This window comes from Hyperolius riggenbachi, chromosome 5 (assembly GCF_040937935.1).
Source record: "Hyperolius riggenbachi isolate aHypRig1 chromosome 5, aHypRig1.pri, whole genome shotgun sequence".
In the NCBI taxonomy this organism is placed as follows: domain Eukaryota; kingdom Metazoa; phylum Chordata; class Amphibia; order Anura; family Hyperoliidae; genus Hyperolius; species Hyperolius riggenbachi.
The window spans coordinates 78,100,087-78,121,832 of NC_090650.1; the positions used below are offsets into that span (position 1 = coordinate 78,100,087).

General features: G+C 43.5%; 1 protein-coding gene across 1 annotated transcript in view; it reads right to left on the bottom strand.

Annotated features, from left to right (window-relative positions):
• The window catches only part of DPP6 (dipeptidyl peptidase like 6), a 1,780,442-nt gene extending 1,760,282 nt beyond the window's left edge, over positions 1–20,160 (bottom strand). The window contains exon 1 of the mRNA XM_068235889.1: positions 19,984–20,160. Coding sequence (XP_068091990.1) covers positions 19,984–20,034 — 51 coding nt within the window. The 5' untranslated portion in view covers positions 20,035–20,160. The remainder of the gene's footprint in view (positions 1–19,983) is intronic.
• Positions 20,161–21,746: the final 1,586 nt, after the last annotated feature.

Sequence of the window (21,746 nt, forward strand, 5' to 3'; positions counted from 1 at the left end):
GTAAACAAGCTTCCACCTATTTATTTCATCCCCATCCAAAACAGATACAGTGAAAAAGACACAGGCCTTACAGCCGTTTCACAAGCTTGCTCTGAGGAAGCAAGCTTTGCTTGCGAAACGGCTGCAAGGCCTGTGTCTTTTTCACTGTATCTGTTTTAGCTGGGGATGAAATAAATGGGTGGAAGCTTGTTTACAGCTCATCTGGTGCCCGGATTTCTTTTCTACTTTGTTGTTCAATTAATAAATGTCCTGAAGCACTAACAGTGCTAATCATACAAATGGTAAAAACCTTGAGATACCCACTCTGAGGAAGTTCCTACTGGTTTAGGCTTTTGAGGATGGCAAAAGCCGAAACCGGTCGACATGACACCGAAACCTATTGGGTGTGAAAGGATTTAAAATGAATCTATGGATCTGTTCACATTGCTCGATTAGAACGGATCCATTCGGCACGCTCTGCCCAACAGACTGCTTGAGGAGGCTGCGATAATTCCGGAGCGACATTGAATGTTCGCTAACGGAACGGATCAAAAACTGATGCCAAAGAAAAACTGATCTGTTTCATGTAAATTTTTTTACACTTATCAGTTTTTGATCTGTTCAGTGTGAACCCGGCCTAAGTAAGATTCTAATCTCTATCTATATCCATCTTCTATCTACTTTAATATCTGATTCACAGACTATCAATCTACCTTATATAGCTCCAGCTTTGTTTAAAAAAAAAAAAAAAAAAAAATCACACTCCAGGTCTGATTGAAGTTATTTGGTCTTTACTTACCCCATGCATGTACATGCATGCTGGTTACGTAACTACTGACCTGTAGGAAGTGTTCACTTTGTAGTTGTTGACCTTTTCAAATTTTTAAACAAAGAAATGCCATATGAGTTCAAAACTCAGATCATGAAAGAGAAACACGTCAAGCAATGTTTTTCTTAAGGAGCACATTCATGCTTTGAAAATGTAACAGCAGTGGAACAAGGTAGGTAAGAACAACTATATATAAAGTGGGAATAGACCGCCATTGTACACCCTGCCCTGTCTTATTACTCATCACATCAAAAACCAGTAGTAGCTGCAAGACGATTACAAAAAGTGTTTTTTGGCACCAAGAACACCACTGCCGTGCTACAAAAAGGGCACCTGAACATTTGGGCACCTAGGAAAGCCAATAGTAGAATATTGATATATTTACCAATATTAAAGTTTAAAGAAGGATCATAAAATATCGGTATTAAATACCGATATTTTACTATAGCTAAACCGAACCCTACTCTCACACAGAACCCTCCTCCCCCCCCTCACGCCCCCCCCCCCCCCCCCCCCGAAGCCTAACCCTAACCATCCAGGGGGCACAGACACCCTTCCTGACGCATAACCCTAACCGTCCTCCCCTGCACAAACATCCTACCTGATGCCTAGCCTTAACTAACCCTCATGCCTAACTCTACCCCCCCACCTGACTCTTAACGTTAACCAACCCCCACACCTAACCCTAAATACCCCCACCACCAACTGCTACAAAGAAGAACCAAAAAAAGTTTTTTGTGTGTTTTTTTTGGCACAGCTATAGGCATTCATTGCAATAGCAGCCTTGAGGGGTAATTCCAGTGCCCAGCATTAAAGTGACTCTGATCACCTCTCATGGGTATGCCTTTAAAGAGAGGCATGCATACCTTACTGTAGCTTGTGCTCTCCTCTTTCATGCCTGAATCGCCATTCTACACCAAACAGTTTTCATTTGATTTCAATTTAAAAATCCATCTTGGCCATGTTATAACTTTCGGGTCACCCCTGTCTTCTGTGTTAGAGAAGTGCATCACTGAATGTAGCAGGAAGAGGAAGTGACACGCATGGCCATTGCAAGAGGCTCCTCCAGAGGGGTCATAGCACGACTTTGTTGGAAGTCATCTGGCTTAAAGGCATGCCCATGAGAGGTGCTCGGAGTCCCTTTAATCGGGCACCCAAACTTCCCCATAATACCTCTATTTCAGTTTCTATTTCAAACTTCCACAGCTAGCGGGAGCCCAGATAATTGTTAACAATTACTACTGCCTGACGCCTTATTTGTGGCTACAAGCACTATTAGGCACTGCTATTTGGCCTGAGGAAGTGGGTATGCACCCACAAAATGCATTGCCAGTGCAATAAAATTCTATTAATACGTGAATTTGTCTTCATTGAGGTAAGCCACCTCACTTTTTCATTTTATTTGTTTTTAACGCATTTTATCTTCTCTGGGCACCTCTTTCCCCTTTATCCTGTGCCTGACAATTCCGTTTCCCATTCTGCAATGTACAGTAAGTGCTATAGTGAGCTTGCAAATGCACAGCAGCACACTAGACACTACCTGATTATTTATTATTTATATACCTCCTAGTGTTTTAAATAAAGGGCTTGACAAATTTTGAGCTTTATATTCGCTTCGTCTTATGCTGGGTACACACGATACTTTTTTCCTTTCAATTTTCCATCCGATCGTTTTTTTTCCGCTCGATCTTCCGCTCATTTGTCTTATCTTTTTTCCATTCACTTCTATGAGAAAATGACTCAAAAAACGATCGGAAGGAATATCGGACATGTCGGTAATTATCTATCGAACCCATCTATCGAGTGGAAAAACGTATGATGTATTCCCAGCATTATAATCGCTATAACAGTGACCGTGATAGCCCTCTCATTAGTTTTCTGAAATCAGGAAGAGACAAGTTTGCATCCAGTGCAGACCTGAGCAGTGATAAACAAGTCATTCCTTTACCAAAATGCAAATCCCAATGCAACCAGAACTTGAATCTTCAGCAAAGCAAAGGGTATATTTCAGTAGACTTTCAGATGAGTTAACCGGGTTACCTGGCAAATAACTATATTCAGAGCCGGGACAAGGTCCTCCAGTACCCAAGGCTGAGACACCAAAGTGCACCCCTACGCACACCCCCCCCCCCCCACAACAGCCGTCACACACTGATTTATATTAGACTAAGAGACGCTCCAGGGGCCCCCAACCCTCCCAACACCCTAATCTCTAGTTATCTGGCTTGCAGTCACTGCCATGTAGCCCCATTTCTTATTTCTCCTGCTTCAAACACAATAGGGGAATGATAGCTGAGTGAGTTGTGTGCCCCTCCTACACTGCGCCCTGAGGCTGAAACCTCTCTCGCCTCTGCCTCGACCCAGCCCTGACTATATTAATTAACTTTCTAAATCTAGTTTCTAAAAAAAAAAACTTTTCTGAACCTAAGGTTCCTTTTACACTTAATCAATTGCTCTCAGTTATAACTGAAAGGATAAACTAATGCCCATGTTTACCTATGGCTCAGTTCCCACTAGACGCGTTTTAAAGTGGACCTGAACTCATGCACAGGACGGAAGGAAAACATTGAGAAATGCACCCAGTATGTATTTAGATAGTTTAGCCTGTCTAATCCCCACTCATTTGTGTCTGATCACAAGTTGTAATTTGATCTCTCCCCTGTGTCACCTGACTACCACGGCAGATAAGCTCATTTAAAAGCACAAGGATGTTAACAATATGGGCTTGATTCACTAAAGCATGATAACGCAGTTATCAGGTGTAAAGGCTTTGCACACACAAACAAGCGTGCAAAGCATTATTCGCATGAACAGTTTCCACCGTTCGCGTGTTAAGTTTTATCACGCGAACAGCGGTACGCTTCACAAGCTAAGTGCGGAATGCCATTAAAAGCTATGGCGTTTCACGCAATCATAAGACAGACTTTGGCAATGAAATCAGCAATGGTGCTTACATTAACATGTGAGTTAATGTAACACGGGGCGCGCAAAGTTTAACACGCGTCGCGTAATGTACTGTATACAGTAATAATTATCTACATACCATTTGCGTGATCTGCAGTGACTACACGTGATAATGATACTTAGCACGTGATAACAATACTATGCGCGCAAAGCATAACGCCATTCACGCAAAGTCGTACCTTTGCGCGCATGATATCATGTGCAAAGCGGCTTATCACTGTCGTGCTAAGTGTTAGCACGCTTTAGTGGATCAAGCCCCATGTCTGCCTCCATGAAAGCAAGAAGTAGAAACAGAGCAGATGTATTTAAAGATTTGTTTTTCTTCAAAAGTTATTATGCTGGTGCGTATCTTTTAGAGCAGAAAGGAAGTTTGAGTTCAGGTCCGCTTTAACTGAAAGCTTTTTTACAATGCACTGCTATGGAGAAACAAACCCAATGCATACCAACGCACGCTAACGCGTTCCAACGCATTAAGTGTAAAAGGACCCTAGGCAGGAAGTAAGGTATTTTGGGGGGATCAGGCAATGCATGCTGGTTACGTAACTACAGACCAGTAGGGTGCTTACACAGAGTTCTGCTTCAAGTCTAACAATATGAAATAGTGAGATCTCAACCAGGCAAATTCACAAAATAAAACAAAAACAAAAAGCTATCAATATTTACACCCACAATTCCAGTTCCCAGCTGCATAGGTCAAGCAAAAACCCGGCTGATAGCGCATTCATATGTGACAGGCACAGCCTGTAATAACAGTGATCAGCACGGATGCCAGCAGCTTTTGTTCTCTTGTGATTGCAACAGGTATTTCATTGCTAGTTGCCTAAAACAAGAGTTGCAAACACATTTTCTGACACCGCGGGGATGTGCTTTCAAGATAAGTACCTTAAAGAGACTAAAGCAAAAGTGAAGCAGTTGCCCAGGGCAACCAGTAAGTGTCCTTATTGCAGTCACCAGCTGAATCCTGATTGGCTGAAACACTACACTGTGGCTTCAGTTTTCTTATCTCCTGCTTTGAAACTCTCCCTCTAAATTTTAGCTGTTAATAACATTCGGATTATAATGGGCTGCTCTGAAAAAAACGTGCCTAGATGTCTCCTTGGCTCCTCATCATAATTCATATCACCAATATATTGTAATACTGGCACATCAAAAGTTTCTGACCACACTTAGTCCTTATATAGTCTCTGGGAATGTCTTTATAGAATGCAAGTACAGATAATCTCTAAACATTCTAGATAGTTTACATAGGCGTGGCCTCTATAGATAGATCTGCCCAGTAGAATAATGCAGTTTGATGTATTTGTTCATTTCAAGAAATCACAGTTTGTTTTGTTTATTGGAAGCTATACAATAAGTATTGTTATTTTAAAGTGCGACTCCGCTTTCACTAGCCGAAAAATAAAAGAGAGAAACAATCCTCACCTGGGCCCTAAGGCTTTGTTCACATTATAAATCACCAGCGCTATCGCAAGCACTGAGCAATTTCATGAGCTTTTTTTAAAGCGTTTTTCCCAGCGGTTTAAATAAGCGCTTTTCTAAGCGATTTTGCTCAGCGATGATTTTTTTTTAATTTCCAGACGTCAGTCAGATAGTGAACTCTTTAACCCGGAAATTAATAAATACAATGTATTTATTCATAAAAGCGCTCGGGAAAGCGATATACAAAGCGCTTTTTCAAGCGCTTTGCAATTTCCCTATACCTTCCATTGAGCCAAAGCGCTCAGAAAATGGTACATATCACACATAGGTCAGCGCTCAGTGACAAATAAAGTCCCAATTGTATTGCAAAGAACTGTTCTCTTCTTTCCTTCATAAATCAGAGATTGAATCCTGCAGCCGCAGCTCAGAGCCTTTGACAGTGCAGTTGCCCTCCACCACTAGCAGTGGCAACTCACCATTAGTTGGTGACCTTCCGTTAGGTAGCCTTCCTAATGGTAGGCCGCCCCCTGCCTTACTCGATCCTCTCTTTGTGTCCTCCACGCAACTGGACTTCATATATCACATCACCTCAAAGTAGAATATACACCAGACCCTCCATAGCATAAAAATGTATTAATAAAAGAAATGCGCACTTACAAGCATACAGAAGATTAAAAGCATAGAGTTTTTTCGGGCTCTACCCCGCTCGTGGAGTCGTGGGCCGCTCAGTGGAATTAGTAGCGCTGTTTACACCAATCCCCTCCTTGCCAATATACCATGTGCCTAGCTGTATCCGCGTCCCTTCTGCTACTTTGCCACCAAGCTGCCCACGAGTGGGGTAGAGCCAAAAAAAACTGTATGCTTTTAATCCTCTGTATGCTTGTAAGTGCGTATTTATTTTATTAATGCATTTTAAAGACAGTTTTAAGCTATGGAGGGTCTGGTGTATATTCTATTTTGAGGTGATGTGACATATGAATTCCAGTTGCGTGGAGGACACAGAGAGAGGATCGAGTAAGGCAGAGGGTGGCCAGATGACCCCTCAAGCGCTGTAGACCTACCTAACTAAGGATGAGTTGCCACTGCTTGGGGTGTAGTGGAGGGCAACTGCACTGTCTCTGAGCTGCTGCTGCAGGATTCAATCTCTGATTTATGAATGAAAAAAGAGAACAGTTCTTTGCAATACAATTGGGACTTTATTTGTAACTGAGCACTGACCTATACAGGTCCTTCTCAAAAAATTAGCATATTGTGATAAAGTTCATTATTTTCTGTAATGTACTGAAAAACATTACACTTTCATATATTTTAGATTCATTACACACAACTGAAGTAGTTCAAGCCTTTTATTGTTTTAATATTGATGATTTTGGCATACAGCTCAAGAAAACCCAAAACTCCTATCTCAAAAAATTAGCATATTTCATCCGACCAATAAAAGAAGTGTTTTTAAAACAAAAAAAGGCAACCTTCAAATAATTATGTTCAGTTATGCACTCAATACTTGGTCGGGAATCCTTTTGCAGAAATGACTGCTTCAATGCGGCGTGGCATGGAGGCAATCAGCCTGTGGCACTGCTCAGGTGTTATGGAGGCCCAGGATGCTTCGATAATGGCCTTAAGCTCATCCCGAGTGTTGGGTCTTGCGTCTCTCAACTTTCTCTTCACAATATCCCACAGATTCTATATGGGGTTCAGGTCAGGAGAGTTGGCAGGCCAATTGAGCACAGTAATACCATGGTTAGTAAACCATTTACCAGTGGTTTTGGCACTGTGAGCAGGTGCCAGGTCGTGCTGAAAAATGAAATCTTCATCTCCATAAAGCTTTTCAGCAGATGGAAGCATGAAGTGCTCCAAAATCTCCTGATAGCTGCATTGACCCTGCCCTTGATAAAACACAGTGGACCAACACCAGCAGCTGACATGGCACCCCAGAATATCACTGACTGTGGGTACTTGACACTAGACTTCAGGCATTTTGGCATTTCCCTCTCCCCAGTCTTCCTCCAGACTCTGGCACCTTGATTTCATGCAAAAGTTGCTTTCATCTGAAAAAGTACTTTGGACCACTGAGCAACAGTCCAGTGCTGCTTCTCTGTAGCCCAGGTCAGGCGCTTCAGCCACTGTTTCTGGTTCAAAAGTGTCTTGACCTGGGGAATGCGGCATCTGTAGCCCATTTCCTGCACACGCCTGTACACGGTGGCTCTGGATGTCTCTACTCCAGACTCAGTCCACTGCTTCCGCAGGTCCCCCAAGGTCTGGAATCGGTCTTTCTCCATAATCTTCCTCAGGGTCCGGTCACCTCTTCTCGTTGTGCAGCGTTTTCTGCCACACTTTTTCCTTCCCACAGACTTCCCACTGAGGTGCCTTGATACAGCACTCTGGGAACAGCCTATTCTTTCAGAAATTTCTTTCTGTGTCTTACCCTCTTGCTTGAGGGTGTCAATGATGGCCTTCTGGACAGCAGTCAGGTCGGCAGTCTTATCCATGATTGTGGTTTTGAGTAATGAACCAGGCTGGGAGTTTTTAAAAGCCTCAGGAATCTTTTGCAAGTGTTTAGAGTTAATTAGTTGATTCAGATGATTAGGTTAATAGCATGTTTTGAGAACCTTTTCATGATATGCTAATTTTTTGAGATAGGAATTTTGGGTTTTCATGAGCTGTATGCCAAAATCATCAATATTAAAGCAATAAAAGGCTTGAACTACTTCAGTTGTGTGTAATGAATCTAAAATATATGAAAGTCTAATGTTTATCAGTAAATTACAGAAAACAATAAACTTTATCACAATATGCTAAAGTTTTGAGAAGGACCTGTGTGTGATAAGTCTATTGTTTGATTGTAAAGGAGCTCTCCACCATTTTGATACACTCCATTTATATGTATCAGCGCAGTAGATGTGTATTAGAAAATGCTACATGTAGTGCGTTTGTGATTTCAAGAAAATCGAAACGCTAACATGTGAACACTGTCATAGGAAATCATCACACAAGCGTTTTTAGGGCAATTTGCAAAATCGCCAGCGCTTAAAAAAGTCGTCAAACCCTTATAGTGTGAACAAGCCCTTATTCAAGTAACTTTTTTCTCCTGAGTTTTCTTCTGGGAGCTGTTTTTCCATCTTCTCTTTAAAATACTGTATTTTTCAGAATATACTGCAAAATGCACATTTTCTCCCCCCAAAATGAGTTGAAAAAGTTTTGTTGCCATGGTTTCAAGAAATTTTCATATAAATGAATATTTTTACAAACATTAGAACGTTATAACTGCTGTATACAGAAAACTGACACATTTCAATTATTTTCTTTTAATTAAAATGGAGTTATCCTTTAGCCCATTAGCAGCTTCAATATCATTTGAGATGAGTGCACTGCTTTTGGCCTCAGTCTGCAGAACTAGTTGTGCTGTAAATTCTTGGAGTGCTTTGATCTCTCTCTCTACTAGCAGAAAATACAGAAACTGAACGCAGAAGTCCTCTGTTATTGTCTCACACTGTCCCCTAGTGACAAGTGGTCATAAATACACATTACAGCAGTACTAATTAGAAGCAAGAAAATATAACAATATAAGAAATAAACAAATGTGCTAAATTAAATTGACCTGGAGCTCTTGCAAGCCTCTAAATAAATTGTCTGCTAAAGGGTTAAAGTGACGGTTTTGGGCATGTGGGATCCTCCTGCGTACAATGTGATGTCATATCATTTCACAGCCTTTCAGTGTAAAACACGATAAAAACTACACTGACACCACAAATGGAGACTATTCAGAAATAAATTAAAGTTATGCTGTTGCCAGGAAAATTAAACTGCAGAACCACACACGATAAGCCCACATAGTATATCATACCAAGTATAAGCAGCTTATTCAGCCAAATCCCATTCTTTTTATCTAAGCACTTGATAAAAAAAGAAACATTTGACAACACATAAAAACATTTTTTTTCACAGATTATAGACTGAAAATACTTTTCAACAACAAGACAAAACGGCTTGAGCCAAGGTAGACCGGCAGCCTAAAATAAACAGGAGATTGTGGAGAAGTTTTCATTCATGCATAAGGTCATCATAACTTTCTTTGGTAGAGTTTCACAGCAAAATTATTATAAGTTTCAAAGTAATGTATTCACAAAAGCATGGTAAAGTTGTCGTGTGCAAGGATAGCTTGGCAATTACTCCGGTTCTTCTGACAGCGAGGTAGCGTGCATTGCGCTATTAGCACAACCCATGTTACCTAGGTAACATGCAACTTCCCAGGCACCGCCCACTATGCAAATAGTGGAGTGTGCAGTACCTTGGTAACTTGTGTTTTCTAGGTAATGCAGGTCAAGCTGATAGCGCAGCACAACTCCCTACTCCCCGCGCTCAGCAACTTTACCGTTCTTTTGCGAATACACCCCATGCTAAAGATGGCCATACGTGGGTCAATATTTACAAGTTCAAGCACCTTGATCGGATCTGGCAGTGATGAATTATCCTCAACATATCCAACTGATAATCTTCCAGTCAAATCCACAAAGGGTGCATTTTCCTTGAGTGGGTGTTGAGGGAAGGGGAGGGTGGGTGGTGGAAGGCCATAGTATTGTACTGCATTGAGTATTTCAATACCAGTGGGTCAGGGGTGTGACCAAACATAACTGAGTCAAAATATGAATTAGATTTACTTGGATTAAGCAATATATTAATCACTACTACTGGAGAAATTTCCGATTCGGGAAGAACTGATTGCTTGTCAGAACAGACTGTTATCGACCCGTGTATGTCTAGCTTTAAGTCCCATTCCAACTTGGATAAGCCATTTCATAGGTAGATAGTGCTAGGCCACCTGTGCCACCAGATCCTACACCATCTACATGACCTACTGAGGCTGAAGCCCCGCCCATGTTCAAAAAATTTAGTGGATCATAAAACACACTGTAGATTCCAACAATAAATCACACCAACCATTAGCCAATCACGCGCTTTGTGAAAACTCATGGTGTATGATCAACTGTAGACAGTCACATGATTGATCCCCAGAGATTGACTGCAGTTGGTCTGGCACTGAACAATCCTAACTTATCAGTTTGTGATGATCAAAGCAACAACTGATCGTTGTCTCCACATAAGTAACTGGAGTGGAAATTGACACAACTGATTGAGGTAAAATAGCTTTATGTAGTTTTGGCATTTAAAGTATCAACTGTGAACTACTTTTTTTTCTTCAGATCAGCATATTCTTCTTACTTTCACTGCTCCTTAACACATAGTGCATGCATATTCAAACACATCATAAATCAAACCTTTGTTTGGCTAGCAGACCGATCTTCATTGGCATATACCTGCCCAAAGGACCAAGTTCACTTCATAAGCATGCGAGCCCGCAAGCTAAACCAAGATGCAAAATTATGCAGAGGTCACCTTAATCAAAACTCCTGCAGGATCCAAGCACCAATCCATACTAATTCTTGTTATGCTTAAATAATACAAACAATGTGTGATCTTCAAATGAACCAAAAAACAGTGAAGAATATTAACACTACCTTGTCATGTTTAGTAACAGTAAAATGAAGCAGATCTTCTCTACACCCAATTGTTTTGGCGCAGTAGTGGAACATCTAATTAGTAAGAGTCCACATCTGAATAGGCAGACAAGTATCAGGATTTGGAAAGGAAGCAGAAGTTAGGCTTTGGGTAAGGTTTTGCGTTAGTGTTACAGTTAGTATAAGGCCCGGTAAACATCTGCGTTTTTTTTTCGGATCAGGCCATCTGGATCCTGGAAAAACGATCCGTTTTTACAGCCAGTGTGCTGTAAAACGTCCCTTTTCCATAGGTTCCTATTGTGCTGCAAAACCTTCCGTTTCTGTTCCGCTGAGCGAAGCGGTCCAGAAAATTGGATCCTGCTGCATTTTTTTGTCCGTTCAAGGGAACGGACCATGGAACCGTTTGGCCGGTTCCATTGGCAAAAGCAAAATCTAATGTGAACCGAGCCTAAGGCAAAATCATGGTTAGTGTTAGGTTTGGGTTCTGTCATTTTAGGGTTAAGGATAGGGTCAGGCTTCTGACAAAAAGGTCAGAGTTAGTAGTAGGGTTTCAGCAGGCAAAGGGTTACACCTAGAAGTTATGTTTGGGTTAGGACAGCTAGGTAGTCATGGAGGTTAGTAAGGGTTAGTCTTAGAGATCATGAAAGGGTTAAGAATAGGATTACTCTTCTTTGAAAGGTCACAGTTAGTAGCAGGGTTTCATCAGGGAAGGGTTTAACATAGGAATACAATTAGGGGTACTGTTGCCGGAGGACATGCTGGTTAATAAGAGGTTTGGGTTAGTGTTTGGCAGGGAAAGGGGAAAGACAGGTGGAAAGATAAATATCAGGGTAGGTAGGGAGTTAGGGTCACATTAGGTCAGATTAGAGGATAAGAGGAAGAGCAATTTTTGGGGGTGATATCAGCATTCAGATTTTAGCCTTGAAGTCGTATGCCAAAAAGATCAGGTGCTGACTACTGAGGAAATTGTGTTGAACAGATAACTATCATGAGTCACTCGATAACGAAAACCTGTTCAATTGACTACAGAAATTTCTTTACAGGAACTTTGCCAAACAAACCTTGTCTTGCAGCTTGTTCACACTGTAACTAGAGATATATACAGACATTTCTGCTTGTGAGACTGTGAGGAAAATCAAATGACCAAACAGTTGCTATATAGACATACGGTAGCATAAACCTGTCTGCGTCTTGGGCCAAGTGTACATGTTTACAGGATGTGGCACCAGCGCTGAAATAACAAGATAGCCAAGCACACTCCACAGAGTCCTTCTCTGGCCTTGGTTAAAAAGTGAATGCCAAACGAGTTCTCAGTGTGTCCATTAACACATGGCTGCTCCCCGATGTGCCCAGCTTATGTCTGTGTGGGCACCTTCACACCGTACCGTCAGCTTTATTCTTGGAATCGTCTTCTGACATTAAAAATGCAAAGCGTTTCTACACACACAAGCACGGACTTGGAGCAGTAAGTGTTGCACTAACCACACTGTAGCCACTGTCATCAAAACGACCAATTACTTCTGAGCAATTCAAAACTGACTGCCAATTAACCCACTCACAAAAAAATGACTTCACCAAAACAATGGGTTGAATTCTCCTGGAAAATATTAGAAGGTGGAAACGTGTTGGGAATTGTATCCACACAAGTGAAGTCCCCTTCATGGAATCAATTTCATTTATATTGTGTTAATAATACTTTATTAAACATTGTGTACTGCACTCTGATGCGCACGAAAAGAGCAATTGATGATGATCATAGTGAAGCGTCTGGACTAGGAATCTTTTTCTTCCGAGAACAAACAGTAGCGGCCAGGGCTGGATTTACCATAAGGCATATAGGCACGTGCATACAGGCGCCTGATGATGGAATGGTGGCTCACTCCCCTTCCTGAGCTCCCCCCTACCTCTTTTCCTTTGCAGAGTGCTGATAAGCGTGTAAAAGAGAGGTTAATCACCCTGCTCTCTGCATTCCACTGACGAGATCTCCCTTCAGCCAGGGGCACCTCTAGCTACTTAATACTGATGTTCCTCTAGCTACCTAATACTTGGGGGCACCTCTACCACAGCTACTTAATACTGAGGGTACTTCTGGCTACCTAATACTAAGGGGCAACTGTAGCTACCTATGATGGGCAAGGGAAGTGACAGCTAGGACAGCAAGAACACTTGCGGTGCAGTTTGGTGGGGGTTTGTGGGTTCATGGAGGGCGAAGTCTAAGGTGCCAGGACATCATGTCCATAGGCTCACTCACTTTCCTTTCAGTTCCACTTACCTCTGCAATAATTTGAGAAACTGCTAAAGGTTAAGGATGCCTACATACTATGTACATTACTTTGCCCTGCAGTGCACACACTGCCCATAAAATTATGTGACAACATCAACATCTCTGAATTGTAATGGACCATGTTATCCAAACATACTCTCTACAGTGCGTTTCTGATTAACATGTGCGTTAACAAGGACATTACCATAAGAATCGTCATGCTACAAAAAGTAAGGTTCACGTTATAATGTGCAGAGCACACACTGGGCCATGCCCACATTGTGAAGCAGGGATTACACAATGTGCACAGTGTGACCTTAGCCTGAGACATAAGGTTTCTCAGCAGATATTTATTTATTGTATTTATAAAGCGCCAACATATTACCAGCGCTGAAACCTCTGATAATATACTTCATCATTCTATGATCGGATTATATCTCCCAAGTTCTCCATAGGGCCACTTAAAGCAAACCTGATGGGGAAAAAACGTATGAGATAATGAATTGTATGTGAAGTACGGATAATGAATAGAACATTAGTAGCAAAGAAACGAGTCTCATTTTTTTAATTTTCAATCATATAACTTTTTTTTTAAACCATTGTATCATTTTGTTACAGTTGCAATTTTAAAACCACACTCTGTCTTTATAACTATAAAACAAAGCAGAAATAATGACCCTTTGAACTTCCTTGAAGTAGAACCTTATCTCAAGCTGCCTCTCACTGTTTATTGGCTACTAGTGCTTCAGAAAACAGGACTGTATTCTACCAAGTGGGTAGTTCAGAGAAGCACTTTTGCATAGATAACCATTGACTTTTTTTTTTATTTCTTCCTGTACTGGAAAAGAATACAAGACTCTTTTCTTTGCTACGAATGTCCTATTTTTTAGCCGTATTACACATACAATTCATTATCTCATACGTTTATTTTTACTTCAAGTTTGCTTTAAAACCAAGACTGAGAATATTGTGAAAAGATCCCTAATCAGGTTGCCTCCACCTTTTTATAAACAGGCTGCTGAAATCAAAAGTAAAACTGACAGTAAAGTGAGTTGAGCTCCAGGACCTCTCTATTGGCCACCAAAGCCACCTATTACATTTTGCGGCCATAGTCAAAAAATTTTGGCATTTCCAGGTAATTTCGGCAGCCTTGTTCTCTAGAACTGCTGATGTCTGCATGGATTCGGATGATGTATTCCTTCCCCATATGCTCACTCTGAATTGCTTACTTGTGTGACAGGTTTGTTTCAGAACCTCATGAAGTGCTTACACAGAATAATATCCCCATTTTCCACACAAAAGCGGCAGGGGAGTGGCACTGCTGTCAGAGCAAGTACCCATTTGCCAGTCATTTCACTTGCAGAACTGGCAAAGTCTTAATTGTGCTGGTATAAGGGCCAGCCAGGGGGGCGAGGCCAGAAGTGTCTGAGGTGAGGGGAGGATAACAGTTTCAATCTAATGCTGGGAATACACAAATAGATTTTTCAGTCGATTTACTATCCGATCTTATTCTCGATCGATTTTCTTATCGATTTCCATTCACGTCTATGAGAAATCGATCAGAAAATCGATCGAAAATAAGATCGAACATGTCGGAAATTATCTTTCGAACTATCTATCTAACACAAAGTCTAAAGCCCCATCTACACCATACAATTTTTTGTGTGATTCGATTTGATTCATCAATTCAATGCAATCCGACATGTCCGATTGGGATTCGATTCGGTTTGCCATTGCAAAACAATGGCAAATCGAATCGAATCCCGATCGGATATGTCGGATTGAATTGAATCGATGAATCAAATCGAATCGCACAAAAAATTAGATGGGGCTAAATGGTGTATTCCCAGCATTAGGCTAGCAATATTATCAACTCCAGCTACACTGATGTAGGTCTCTTCACCCTCCACACCCCAAACAGGATAAATGCAAGACTAGACTAAAGCCAAGGGCGTAACTAAAGGGGTGGAGCAGCCCATGTGACTGCACAGGGGACCCAGAGCTGTAAGGAGGCCCAACTACCTCCAATAAAGAGGTCCATCCTTTAGATCACGTGTTTTTCAGGCTACACTTGTTATAGGTGTGAAGATTATGATGTCCAATCTTGTTTTATGGCCCCTGCAAGGTGGGCTCCCAGCCTGTAAGGTTCACCAGGGGTAGGAAGGGAAAGGGTGTCAGCATTGGGGGGCCCCATCAACGTTTTGCTGGGGGGCTTATGATTTGTAGTTACACCACTGAGCCCATTCATCACTCTATGACCCATATGTCAAACTCCGGCCCGCAGGCCAAATCTGGCCCTCATAGCCATTACATTTGGCCCTCAAGTGGTTTCCCCACTTTTCATTATGTTTGGCTTGCTCTAAACCACCAGGGAAGTGTGAGGAAACGCGGAAAGCCGCCGCATGTGCCAAGAGCTAGGCGGCTGACTCCGCGTCCTACGCAGCGGTTGCACGCGTCTGGCGGTGTGGTGGAACACAGAAAAGCCGCCGCATGTCTTGACAGCAAAGCGGCTGTTTGCATGCAGCAGCATGTGCTTGGTGTGGCTGGGTCTGTTAGTGCACCTAGACAGATGGAGAGCTATGCACGCGCGGGCCTGAATGCAGGACCTTTATACTAGCAGGGGAAGTGTCAGCTGATCAGGAAGATCAGCTGACTCTTGCAGGACTCGTGATTGGCTGAATGTTTCGGGCGGGGCAGCAGAGTCCAGCAACTATATATTCTGCTGCTTGTCAGTTGCTGGTTGTCTGCCATTGCTAACACTTGCGTGAAGGCACTCAGACCATAGTCAGATCCCAAAGTGTGCTAGAACCGGCTGGAGCCGGGGATCCACACTTAGCTAGATTCTGTTGATAGTTTAAAGTACTAGTTTGATTGTGATTATTGTCATGACCTGTTTTCCTGTCTGACCATTCTTCTGAAACTCTGATCTTGTACTTTGCTATTCTGATACTCTGTTGCCGAACCCCGGCTCGCCTCTAGACTCCGCATCTGCACTCCTGATTCTGTACCTCGATATTTCTGATACTCTGTTGCCGAACCCTGCCTGTACTTTAGACTCCGCCTCTGCCTTTTGAATCTGTACTTTGTCTGTCCGTGTGTTTTCGACCTGGCTTGCCCGACCGCGAGAACTGACCTTACTGTTAGAGGCAGTTCCCAGATCCGTTAGTGACACTACCTTTGGTGTCACTCACGCTCTGTCCTTCCTGCGCTCAGCCTGACTCCTCCCTCGGGGAGGTCTAGGCCTTCGGAAGGAATCTGTACTTGCGCAGTACTCCTTGCTGTCCTGTACCTGCTCTTGAGGTGCAGCCCTCAAAACATTACTGTTGCACCAAGCACTTACACTCTCCCTGGTGTCTAGAGGTTAGACATATCTGATTATTGACGATTCCGCAGATCCTCAATAATCGGGTATATCTGTATTCTTGGGGATACTACGGATCGCCAAGGATCGGATTCCCTCTGGTTGCTGACACCGATCGTTACAGAACGCCAGACCTGTTAGTGACACCCTCTATCTGGTGTCACTCACGTTCTGTCCTTCCCTCTCCCTGTCTGACTCCTCCCCGTGGAGAGTCCAGACTACGGAAGGAACTTGTTGCTGAGACTGCAGTAAGGTCTGAATCACCTGCTCCACAGATGACCATTAGAGTCGTGTCATTTGTATCGCTGAGACTGCAGTAAGGTCTGAATCACCTGCTCCACAGATGACCATTAGAGCCGTGTCATTTGTATCTCTGAGACTGCAGTAAGGTCTGAATCACCTGCTCCACAGATGACCATTAGAGCCGTGTCATTTGTATCGCTGAGACTGCAGTAAGGTCTGAATCACCTGCTCCACAGATGACCATTAGAGCCGCGTCATTTGTATCTCTGAGACTGCAGTAAGGTCTGAATCACCTGCTCCACAGGTGACCGTTAGAACCGTATTTATCTGTCTGTACCTTCCAGCCCCACTGAGGGGCCTTGTGTCTGGTCTGTTCTGTTGGTGTCCTGAGTGTTCCTTGCCAACTCCTGTGGTAAGGTCCTGTAAAACCATTATTCCGCAGATCACCAACATTCAGTCATCTGAGTAGTGGCATAATCGTTACAGGAAGCTATATTGGAGGTGAAGGCCTTGAACACCAAGAAAGCCATATGGGGGAGGGAGGGAGAAAGCACTAGACACCAGGGAACTGTATACTGGAGGGAGGTCGGCCACCTGGGAACTTTATAAGGGAGGAGGGTGACCAGTAGAAATTGAGGTTGGCCCGTGACATGGTCCCAGTGATAAATTTTGGCCCACTTTGTATTGGAGTTTGACACCTCTGCTCTATGGCATCTCTAAACAGGTGTGTTCCTAATGCTACTTATGCCATCTTCTCTTATGTCGTCTTCCTCCCAGGTCACCACGCTATCCTAAAACAGATGACTGCCCATACACCCTGCTATTTCTATGGGAACTTACTAGAGATGGTCAAAGAGACGCAAATTGCATGCAGTTTGAAACTGGGCCAATCAAATCCACTTCCTGCCCATTTTGATTGGCCGGATTTCGAGCTGCGTGAATTTTCACTAAATATGCATGCACGTAGGAATGACTAGCATCTCGCTGACTGTAGACCATAACTAACCTCTCCTGCCGAAGCAACCAATGGGACTACGCCACATTTAGCTCTTGTGCAACCTCCATCTAAACCTCCCACTTCAATGCTCCGCCTCTTCAATCTGCGCCCAGGTAGACTCCACCCTAAAGCTCCATACACACAATTGTCGCATTATTTAAAAAAGTGTTCCAATGACGGTAATAGACAGCGGTCATCATCGATGTAGAATGATCCGTCCTGAGTGACGTAACAGACGATAATCGGAGTTAAAGTGGCCACTAACGGTCCAATTTCTAGCGCAAAATCGTTTGAGCATTCAGAAATTCTGATCGGATTGGTTGTAAATAATCTACATTGATGGACACAAGCGATTACGAACAGTTATAAAAACAGTCATCCGATTGGTTTTACGTCTAACCAAAATTCAGATTTTTTTTGTTCATTGTGATAGATCGGAAGCAAAATTGGTTTGTTGATGGTGTAGTGAACGATTTCACTTCCGATCAAACGATTTTTCGCTAGTAATTGGATAGTTAGTGGCCACCTTAAGTCATTAGTGCTGAGTGATAATAAATAAACAATCGATCCATTCAAACTATACATGTATGGCTAGTTACACAATTTTGGGTCTTCATTTTAGCGGTTCAGCTTATAATCCGATCGGCAGACCGCCGTTGTGCCGTCATTGAACTCAAACATGCTCCGACCGTGGTTGGTTCGTCACAAGCCGTCGGGGATCGTTTTAAAATGATAGCGATTGAACATGTGTATGGCGCTTATTTCTCTGGATATTTGTGCCCACCAGCCCCCCTCCCCCCTTTATTTCAGATGGCTCACCCCTCTCTTTAAAGGGGAACTGAAGAGAGAGGTATATGGAGGCTGTCAGGTTTATTTCCTTTTAATCAATACCAGTTGCCTGGCAGCCCTGCTGGTCTATTTATCTGCAGTAGTATCTGATTAAAACCAGAAACAAGCATGCAGCTAGTCTTGTCAGATCAGACTTAAGTCTGAACCACTGAAACACCTGATCTGCTGCATGCTTGTTCAGGGGCTATGGCTAATAGTATAAGGGCTCGTTTCCACTATCGCGAATCTGCATGCGTCCAAAGCATGCAGATTCGCACATGTAATGCAAGTGGATGGGCCTGTTTCCACTGTAGCGTTGTTGAGGTGCGTTTTTTTCAGCGGTAAAAAAACGCACAAAAGAGCCAACGAATTCGCCTGCGAGTGGAATGCATGCGAATCGCCGCTAATGTATTTAATAGGAAATTCGCATGCGGCTATGGTATGCGAATTTTCATGCGAATTCGCGGCAAAAACGCGCAAAAATTCGCATCCGCATGCTAATTCATGGAATTTCAACAGCGGTGGAATCCAGGCGATTCTGCACCGCAATAGTGGAAACGAGCCCTTAGGGGCAGAGGATCAGCAGGGCTGCCAGGCAACTGGTATTGTCTAAAAGGAAATAAACATGACAGCCTCCATATACCTCTCTCTTCAGTTCCCCTTTAACAAGTACATGAACTGGGGAAACATGCATTTTTTAGCTGGTAATATTTCGCTGGTAAAGGTCTAATAAACCTCCTTGTATTTATGGCCACAGTTAGATTACATTTACAGCACATAGGGTTCATATTTTATGTAAATCGTAGCATGGGCTCCAGTGACCACTATAAATATGCAGCAAATTGCCGTTACTGTGCTGTTTGAACATAAATCAATTGCTCTTTGCATCATTTATGAGAGCAGATTGACTAGTCTGATGTGATGAACAGATCTGTCGAGACGTTTGCTGGCTCAAGCAGTGGGGTAGCTGTTTAATGTATTGTCCTATGGGAAGGCTCATTAGGTGATTCAACCAGATTGCACGGATCCCAAAAAAAAGAAAGTGCAAGTTGTAAAGTTTTTTCCTCCCCACAGCCGTTCGATACGCCATCCTATACAGCACACACCACGTGCAGCAATGCATAGTAGTACTCTGCAGCATAACAAGGCATAAAACACTGTAACCTTCTTCCCATCATCACATAGATATCTAACAAGATGCTGTAGCAAACGCAGCACTGCTGTGTAATCCACTAAAGTGAGCAGAAAATCCCAAAACCACTAGACTTAAACTATCCAGAGGGCTAATCCGTAATCCTATGCTTCTGGCCACTGATGATGATTACATGATCTACAAGGGGGATGCCTATATATGACCAGCTTTCTCAGCTGGTAACATGCCCACTGCTGCCCCGGGTGGTGCCTACGGGGAAGTGGGTACCCGAGCAAGCACACAATACACCAGACATGAAAAGACAACAGAGGAGAAGCCATCAGTAGTAGTTATAGCCACCAGCAGCAGCAGCAGCTGGGCAGAGGATGCCCCCACGGTGAGAGCCCCAGCTGTGTGCCCCCCTCCTCCCGCTGCAGCCAGCAGACACTCACCATCACGTTGCCCTGCATCTTCGCCGTCTTGATCATCGGTTTCTCCCTCATCTTGGCTGTTGTGTCCGCGTCGATCTCTCAATCCATCTGCTTTGATGACTTTAGGAAGCTCCCTGTTTATTTCCCATCTCTGTGCCGTGGATCTGGGTGTCTGGCTCCCCCTCCCCTCCTCTCCTCTCTCTCTCCTGTGGATTTTTTTTTTTTTTTCTGAATGGGAGGATTTTTTTCCCTCTGCCTCTCTCTTCTTGATATAGTTAGCTAGTAGCAGCCCCCCTGATTGGGATGCTTTGGTGCTGATGCTGCTCCTAGTGACGTGGGGTAAACAGAGAACACGCGCAGCGTGCAGGGAAGCAGGGAGCTGAGTGACACTTGTCCCCACGGGTGGCAGCTGTGTGGAGTCCCAGGCAGACGTGCCAAGCGCTGCCAGCGAGTGGGGCTGCTACACTACAGGGTGTGGGGGGTACTGGGCACCGCTAGGCTGCTGATCTCACGCGTGTGAGCCAATGTTGATCCATTAATTATTCATCTGGTAGGCACCTGATTACTAGAGGCAGTTTGTCCTTAGTGTTTTATAATGAGGGTCATCGGAGGGAGGTTTAATTGTTAAACTAGCTATGGCATGAAGATGATGTCTCAATGCACAATTAACAGATCAGCGTTTTTATACACCGCCCAATATGAGGATGGGTCTGCAGTCTCTATACTGATGATGGGTAAGTTTCGAAAGTTCCAGGGGTTAAAATGGACCTGAACTCTTGCACAGGGCAGAAGGAAAACAGAGAGAAATGCACCCTGTATGCATTTAGAGAGTTTAGCCTGTCTGATCCCCCCTTATCGGTGACTAATCACAACTGTAAATTGATCTCTCAGCTGTGTCCTTCTCAGCAGAGCAGCTAATTTGTAAGCACAGGATATTAACGAAATGACTGCTTCCATGAAAACAGGAAGGAGACACACTACAGATTTATTGCAGGATTTGTATGAGCTGTAACAAATAATGTTTTTTTCTTTAAAGGTTATTATGCTGTTCCATTTAGAGCAGAGAGGAAGACGTGACATACCGATCTTCCATTCCCACGCTGCGGCTCACTTTCACATCTTGAAGCCGGTGTCCACTGTGCCTGCGCGGTCCTGGCCATGTGCGTTCCTCATTTACACTCCCGTTGCCACGAGTGTACTGCGCAGGCGCAGTAGAGATTTTCTCGTACTGCGCCAGCGCAGGACACTCCTGGCCACGGGAACGCGTACAAGGATACGCATGGCCAGAGCGCAGTGGACATCAATTAGAAGTCGGCTTCCGCTACGAGAAGAGAAGTGGACCAGGGCCGGATTTACAACTCAGAGGCCTGTAGGCACAGGCGTTCTGGCGCCCTAAACTCCGCCCCTGAACACAGGCCACACCCCTAAGTAAAAATATTCTGAACTCTAATCTCTGCCTTATGTCACTAATTGTCCTTAGAATCTTACACTATAACCACTGTCTCATATCCTCCATAGTGACATGAGACATGAATTAGGGTGTAAGTGCCTGAGGTCAGTGATATGAGGCAGAGATTAGACTGTAAATTCCTAAGGTCAGTGATCTGAGGAGAAGGTGGCAGCCTCCCCCACATAAGACGCCTGTAGGCAGGTGCCTACAGTGCAATATGGAAAATCCGGATCTGGCCACAGCGGGGGAATGGAGGATCGGCATATCACGGCGTGGACACAGGTCGGCTGCAGGGGGCTGGCAAAAATCCCAGGTAAGTCAAACGTATTTTTGT